Genomic DNA, 7,836 nt, shown 5'->3' with positions numbered 1-7,836 from the left:
CCAATGTGGAGACCAGGCATCTGCACCCCTGCCCCCATGTCCCCCATCCAGCACCAGACTGCAGCAGCCTCTGGGACACCTCTAGGGCCAGGAGACACCGCACCCCCGGCTCTTCGTGGTGCCAGCGGAACCTGGCAGAGGTTGACCTGGGCTAAGCTGGGTGGGTCAGGACTAGCAGGTGACTGGGGCCGAGGGCCATAAACTCCGCAACTGGCTGGCAGCAAGCCCGTGGGGGAAGAGATCCAGGGACGCGTGGTGCCCGCTTCCCTGCTCCATCACCAGGAGCTGCTCCTGCTCCGGAGCACCAGCAGCCCCGGCACAGCCCACTTGGCCAAAGAAGGTGGGAGCCAGAGCCCCTCCAACGCCGCGGGGGAAGCAGAGCCATCTCTCTGCCCCCGCCCCGGCATCACTCCTGCCACCCCATCACTCCAGCGGAGATGCGGCCCCGCCAGCGCAGCCCCTGCGTGGACCCCTCGATGCATTTCTATCTCCTGATGATTCTGCAGGCAGCGGCGGCGGGGAGGGAGGGGGCAGCGCGGCCGGGACCGGGGGGCCGCGCGGCTGGGGAAGCACGGCAGCCCCTCCCCACGCCCCCGCCGGGGGTCTCCCTGGGGCAGCCCTGCTGGCGGGGCGCTGTGGCCCGGGGCAGGGCTGCGGGACCGGCGTGCTCACCCCGCCCCGGGAGGGGTCGGCAGCACCAGGACGCCCTCCCGGGGGGCTGGGCTGGGGAGGGGGACCTGCTCTGCCCTTGAGTTCCCCCGGGCCCTCGTCAGCGAGGGCCCGGACATGAATGTTCATAGCAGTGGCGGCGGGTGACAAGGACAGGGCTCGCGCCGCCTGCGCGGCCCTGGCTGGCGGTGGGGGACAGGCAGCGACCCCCGGCCCCGGCCCGTCGCACGGGAAGCAGGGGGGGCACCCGCAAACGCAACGGGGGTGGCGGGAGCCGCGGGGGGGGGGCCTCCTCCCGGCACGGGGTGGGGGCTGCCCCGGGGGCTCGCGGGGGGGCGTCGGCGGGCGCTGTCCCGCGAGCCGTCCGCCAGGGGGCGCCGCGGCTTCCCCCGCCCCGCCGGGTCATTTGCATATCTTTGCATACGGCGAGGCCGCACGGCGCGTCAGCAGCGCCCCCGCCCGGCCTGCGGCGGGGCCCGACGGGCCGGGGCAGCCGCCCGAGCGCACCGAGGCCGGTGCCCAGAGCCCCGCGACGCGGCCGGCCCCGCCGAAGGCTGCGGCCGCCCGGCGGGGCCCGCGCCGGCGCGTTCCACGGCGATCGCGACCTCGCTGCGGCAGACGCCGTTACTGGGCGGCCGGGCCGGGCCGGGCCGCCCCGTCCCACGGCTGCCTGTCACCATGGCGACGGGAGGCGCGCGGTACCGGCCCCCGTCGCCGTGGTTACCGCCCTGCCCACCCCCGCGGCCCCGTTTCCGGCCCGTCGCCGTGGTTACCGCCGGCGTCACGGCTCCGGGACGTCACGGGCGGCGCGCGCAGCCGCCTCCGCCGGGCCGCCCTCGCCCCCTCCGGCCCGGCCCGAGCACCCCGCCGCGGCAGCGGGATCGGCGAGGTGCCCGCCCCGGGGCGGGCGCTCCCCGGCCGCGCCGCCCGCCCGGGCACCTGTTCCTGGCTCGGCGCTTGCCCCCCGCGTTCCAAGGACTCGTCCTGTCCCCGGGCCCCGTCACCTGTCGCCCGCGACCCCTATTCGGGCCCCGCCGGGCCCAGCGCCAGCGCTCAGCACCGCGGGGCAGCCCGCGCTGAGGGAGGGGCGGCCCCGGCCCCCCAGGGGATGCGGGCCGGGGGAACGGCGGGGGAGGGGGGGTGTCCTGCCCCCTTCCCCTCATGCCGCCCGTGCCCGGCTCAGAGCCGGTCAGCTCCGTGCATGTACGGCTGTGGGGACCCCACGCGGGGTCCCGGGTGCCGTGGTGGGGTGGGGGAGGGTGGGTTGTACATGCACACGTGTGCACATCCACGTGGGCAAGGCGCGCGCATGTGCTGCACGGGGCGTCACACGAAGCAGGAAAGCACCGGCGCGGCCTCCTGGCCTGGTCCGCAGCAGCTGGGGCCACTGGCAGCCCCCCAGGAAATCCAAACGAGGGAGAGCTCGGGGTCGGGGAGCAGACGTGTATTGCCAAAACACAGGATTACACAGCCCAGAGCAGCGGGACAGGGCCGCACTGACAGCCCCGAGGCACCCAGCACCCACCACTTCAGGCAGTGGGGGCTGGGTGGCCTCCAAAGTGAGTCTGGGGGTGCCCCCCCTCCTTGCACCCACTGTCTCTGAAGGCACCAAAAACCCCATGGGGGAAACAGCCCAAGAGGCACCTCCCACACCCCCAGCCTGCTCCAGGCCTGGCGGCGATGGTCCCCACTGGAGACCCCATTACTGCAGGCATCAGGGATGGGGGTGCCTGCCATCCCCATCCCCATCCCTGCCCAGCTCTGGCAGCTCCCTGCAGCCAGGGTCCATCTGTCCCCCCGGCTGCAGGCCCTGGGATGCTGCCCTGCTCAGATCTCCTGGAGGAAGTCCACGGGGAAGAGCCCCACTTTGCGGCCAGTGTAGACTTTCACATAGCCATTCACCTCCTCACCCTTCTGCACCACGATCTGGGGGCGAGAGGGGTGCAGGTGAGACTGCCAGGGCCCCGCAGAGCAGCGGGAAGGAGGCAACCCCCAGGCAGGGGGCGGGGGCTGGGCAGAGCGGGTCTTGTCCAAGGGTCTGGGGGAGGTGGGCAGTGTGGGGACAGTAATGCAGGTCAGGGCAGAGAACGGCTGTGGGGTACAGCAGGGTGCCAGGGCAGCCATGATGGGTGGGGGCCTGGAGGGAGGCTGGCCAGAGATGCAGGTGGGGGCTGGAGGACCACGGGCTGTGACCACGTGGTCCCGTCTCACCTGATCCTTCTTGAGCGTGATCTGCCCGATCTCCCGGTTGCCCACGAAGGAGCGCGTCACCTTGTGCACCCGCTCGCCTGCCCGCACCCGGATGATGAAGTTAGGAGGGAAGTAGCCAATTTTTTCACCAATCTTCCCCTGAAAGAAGTCAGTGGATGGGCGCGAGGTGGGGGTTGGAGCCAATCTGTATGATCCCCAGATCCCCCCATGAGAAGCAGCCTGCAGGTTGTGGGTTGGCATGAGGACACAGCAGATTTAGGGGGCTGTGTCCCCATTAGACTGCAATTTGCATTCCCAGCTGACCTCTCCCTTTGCTTTAAGCTCTGCACCTTTCCCTTCTATGCTTGTAGGGCACCAGCCTTACCCGCCACCACTCCTCATTGGAGTCATCGACCACCGTGATCTTCTCCCCTGGCCTGCGAAGGGAAGGAAGGGGTCAGTGTTGAGAGGGGGCAGGGACCCCCCGCCATGGGAGACCCTGAGGTTGGCAAGGAAAATTGCCCTTCCCACAGCACCAGCTCCTAGAGCCCGGTGTCAGGGGAGGTCAAGGAATGCACACAGCCTGCGGGCTCAGGGACAGACAGGTCCTGTACGTGAACAGCTCAGCCTCAAGTGTGGGGTGCAAGAAATCAGTGGAACCACATCAAGACAAACACCAGAAGCCCTGGAAATGAGGCTTGTGCCCAAAGCCTGGGAGCTAGGAGAGCTGGCTCAGCGAGAGCCAGGGCTCCCGCTCGATGTGTTGGGGCAGGCAGAAAAGCCACAAAACCCCAACCACAGCCAGCATGGCTCTAATTTCTGCCCTCATTCATTCATTCATTCACAGACCCTTCCTGGCCGCGAGAGCCTCATTGTTGAGGTGAAGAATTCTCCCCCTCCCCACTGGACACCCCACATCCTTCCCCTCATCACCCCTGTGCCCACTACGTGGCTGGGAACTTACGGGAAATCCAGGTCATCTTTCTCCAGGGCTTTGAAGCGATAAAGTGCCACAAAATAGTGAGACTGCAGATAGCCACCACGAATCCCTGTCTGTGGCTTCTTGTTCTAGGGGTGGAGGAAAGAGGGGTTCAGGGCCACAGAGGGGTTGAGGACAGTCCCAGGGAGCCCAGCAGGGAGATCCCTGAAGCCTCTGCCCACGCTGCTCCAAGGCCAGGGGCCTTTGGGGCGTAGGGTGAGGATGATGGCTACCTTGTCATCTGTTGGGCTCTTCTCGGTCTTCTTGTCCCCTTCAGAGGTGGCTGGAAATGGGAGGAGGGAGGTTACATCTCTCCTGGTACTGCCTCCCCGTCCCGGGACCAGCCTCCGCCAAGGATCTCCTATGCTCAGGTCAATGATGGGAAGCAGAGAGAACCCCAGGGTGGAGACCTGAACTGAAGACCCCCTTTCTGCAGGGCAAAACCCACCCTGGTGGGCCCCCCAAGTACAGTCTCCCCATCAGATCCCTCCCTGCCCCATGCTTGTGGCTGGAGCTCAGTGCCCTGCCCTCCCCCTCCCCCCCCAGTTCCTTGGCCCCTGCACGCAGCCAGTCCTGCCACGGTTGCAGCACTCACCGCCCTCGGTTTTGCCCACTTCTGGCTTTGTGGCCTCTGGTTCTTCATCCATCATAGCAGCCAAAGGCTGCAAGGCAGAGAGGTGTCAGGGGGTGCAGAGCGGGCAGGGAGGTGGGGGTGGCAAGGGGGTGCAGGCTGTGGTGCCAGGACCCTTGGGCATTTGGAGTGACAGGCCAACACTGCACTCACGTTTTTCTTGTCATCCTGCCCTTTCTTGCGCTCCTTGTTGGCCATAATGACGCCCGTCCGCAGGGTCTCGAACACGGGGTCGCTCCTGTTGGCTGCCGCTGGGGCACAGGGATGGTGAGAGGGGTTCAGCTACAGGACGTGAGGAGATGGGGCACCTCGGCATGGGGACAGTACTTACAGAGCAGCTCCTTGACGCAGGCGTATTGCTGGTCACTGTAGAGCGGTGAGCTGTACGCCCGGCGAAACCCTGGGGGCTGGAAGGCAAGAGGAGGTCAGAGCATCAACCACCACCCAGGCCCGTGGGCCCTCCTGTGAGAACCGAGGGGGGAACGGGTGGATGCTGGGGACCCGAGGATGACCACCCAGCAGGTGTGGGTCCCCCCCTCAGAGCCAGGAAGAGAGGTGTGTCATGGCGCCTGCGTCATGCCCACAGGGACCGAGCTGGCCGCTCCCTGCCGCGGTGCTTTGGTCTTCCCTGTGAGGAGGTGCCCCAAGCTTGGGGCCAGTGGGAACACTCACGATTTTGCCGAAGCAGCGCTGCATCTCCACATAGGACTGGCAGTGGTGGTGGATGTTGGTTTTGCAGTTCTTGCACCTCAGGCCAAATTTGTTGTTGACTGGCGGGGGGGGGGGGCGGGGGTGGAAAGGAGAGGCAATGTGACACTGCAGCTGTGGGGACGGCTGGGCTGGAGCCCTCGCCAGCCTTGGCCCCCAGCCCTCGCCCTGACCATGGCCCCCAGCCCCAGCACCCTCAGGACTCACGGACAATCATGCGGGCACAAACATCACAGAACTTGGGCTTTTTGAAGTAATGATCTTTGAACTTGTGGGGTTTGTCATTGACAAGTTTCTGGGGCTCGGGAGGGGGCTCAGGCTCCTCCTCCTCTTCCTCCTCTTCCTCCTCCTCATAGATGTAGTAGATGGGTCCCCCTGAGGGGCTGACCAGCTCCCCATTGGGCTGTGGCTCTGGCGCTGTCTCCTCCTTGGGCTTTCGCTGGAAAAGTTGCTTCAGCTTCTGTAGCTGCTGGGGCAGGAGAGGATGCATTGCATGCAGCAGGCGTGTGGGGTGAGGCAGGCAGGCAGAGAAGCCCGTGCCTGGCTCCCCGCCCCTTTGCTCTGACCTAGAGACTCCTTCTTCCCCAAGTGGGAGGAGACCGCAGGCATCCTGGGGCAGAAATGCTGTGAGGATGGGGACCCTTCTCCCAGCCCCGTGAGGTCCCCACAAAAGGAGAAACTGACTCCTGAGCACCATATGGATGTGGGCACCCTGAGGAAAAGCCAAGCTGGGAAATGGCCACCCAGTGCCCTCCTGGATCAGCATCCCACCAGGCATCCCTGGCCCCACAAAGACTCCTGGGACTGAGGCAGAGGCAATGCTAGAAAAGTGGCTTCCCCCACCCACCCAAGCTGCCCTGTGGGCACCCACTTACCCGGCTCTTGGGTTTCCCACCTGAAGCAGGTGAAGCTGGTGGCTCTGGCACTTCCTTCTCTGTCATGCTATGAGGGGAAAAGACAGACATGTTGGCTGGGGCTGTTCCCACTGCAGCTGCCCAGTGGGGGCAGGAACAGCCAGACCTTGCTGGATGGGAAGCATCTCCCAAACCAGTGCCTCCCTCTGCCCCGGCACTACCACCTCCTGCTACCCCACCTGCAGCTCCTGCCCCAGCAAGGGCCAGTTCTGCTGCGGATGAGTCCCGGAGCCCTGGGGTACCCACTGGGCCCTGCTGCCAGGCTGGAGAATGGCAGGCTCCCAGCCCAGTGTGCACAGCACTGCTGCTTGCTTGGTGGACATGGTAACAAGTGCTGCAAGCCAGACCCTGGGCTACCTGCAGGTGTCCATCTCCGTCTAGACATCTCCATCTCATGATTAAACTGCAAATGGTGCCACTCCTGGCCCCCTAGGACAAGCATGCTTATGACACTGTCTGGCATCACCGCACAGCCCTGCTTTCTTCTCCAGAGAAGCCCTGTGCTACCATGGTGGCAGGATCTTCTCCTGCATCCTCCAAAATCAAGCCTGATTCCACCTTTGACTGTCAACCATCCCCACAGTCCTTCTACCCAGACATCACTATTTTTGGTGATACCTAACATGAGCCTCCCCGTGCCCTGTGGAAACCAACCAGGATGACCATCAGGGAAACAGTGATGGGGGCTGGTGAGCCCTGGGGCAAGGGGTGCTGCAGAAGCAAAGAGCCCTGGGGTCTTGCAGCAACGTGGGTGGAGCAGGGGCCCACGGGGGTCAGTGGCCACAGTAAGGGGTAGCCGCGCATGGAAACACACTTACGCTGTGTTTGGAGCTCTCGTCCTGCGATGAAAAACCTCGCAAAGGGTGGCCGATGTTGGAGCCCCGTTGGCTGTGGAGCCCCCAGCCCTCCGTGCTGGGTGCGCAGCGAGGGGGGGCAGCTGCCCCAGTCCCGTGGAGCGCGGGAGTGACAGGCCAGAGGGGAACCGACAGCTGAGCGCTGGCGGAGGCTGACGCCGAGAAATTGGAGCCCATGCATGAGCCAGGAGGGGAGCGGGGTGGAGAGGAGCCACTGGCTATTTGCGTTAGTGGGTTGCTGGGCGTGCCAGAGGCCCACCCACCCTCTGGCATGGGGCAGCAGCAGAGCCAGGGCACACCAAGTGCTCCAGCCTTGATGTCTCGTTTGCTCTCGCATTTGAGGCCCCTGCAGCTGGGAGGGGAAAAGGAGAGTGGCAGCAGTAGGGTCTCTCCTGGGGCAGCTCTCATGGCTGCCCCATACCCTCTGGCAGCAAATCCTGCTGGTCTGCTCTCTACTGAGACAGCTGCCACGGAGGAGAGAGCTGGGGTCCCCATTGCTATCACGCTGCCCTGCAGTGGGTGCCAGGTGCCTGGAGCTGGACAGGCACCCCAGCGCCAGAGTCCCTGGGCCTATGTCCCTGCCAGGCTGTGGGGCAGGAGTTCGCACCAAGGCTGGGGTTGGAGCCCACCCCTTCCAGGCAGCTCTTACCTCTCCACTTGCACCTGCTCTTGAAGGTAGCATCCAGATGCTGCAAGAGGCTCCAGCTGTTGTGTGCAATGCCATGGTGAGGGTGGTGCAGGCCCAATTCCTGTACCCACAGGGCAGGAGGACACAGAGATACCTGCACCTATCAGCTCGAGGGCTGCTCCCCTGTAATCAGGAGGAATATGTTGCTTCCTGGCAGGTATTCATACAGCTGGGGACACCCCACGCCCCCATTCTTGCCATTG

General features: G+C 65.3%; 1 protein-coding gene across 1 annotated transcript; it reads right to left on the bottom strand.

Moving 5' to 3' along the window:
• Positions 1-1,365: 1,365 nt before the first annotated feature.
• Positions 1,366-7,207, bottom strand: STAC3 (SH3 and cysteine rich domain 3). The gene is given in 14 exon segments (XM_072847322.1): positions 1,366-2,595; positions 2,881-3,018; positions 3,245-3,296; positions 3,824-3,927; positions 4,072-4,121; positions 4,434-4,500; positions 4,623-4,720; positions 4,801-4,876; positions 5,142-5,239; positions 5,385-5,643; positions 6,053-6,119; positions 6,910-6,968; positions 6,970-7,062; positions 7,064-7,207. Coding segments are annotated over 14 exon segments (1,323 nt in total). The 5' UTR covers positions 7,127-7,207; the 3' UTR covers positions 1,366-2,496.
• Positions 7,208-7,836: the final 629 nt, after the last annotated feature.

The sequence above is a fragment of the Ciconia boyciana genome, chromosome 27, assembly GCF_034638445.1.
Source record: "Ciconia boyciana chromosome 27, ASM3463844v1, whole genome shotgun sequence".
Taxonomy (NCBI): domain Eukaryota; kingdom Metazoa; phylum Chordata; class Aves; order Ciconiiformes; family Ciconiidae; genus Ciconia; species Ciconia boyciana.
Note: the sequence above shows the minus strand (reverse complement) of the source record. Positions and strands in the feature narration are given on the sequence as shown.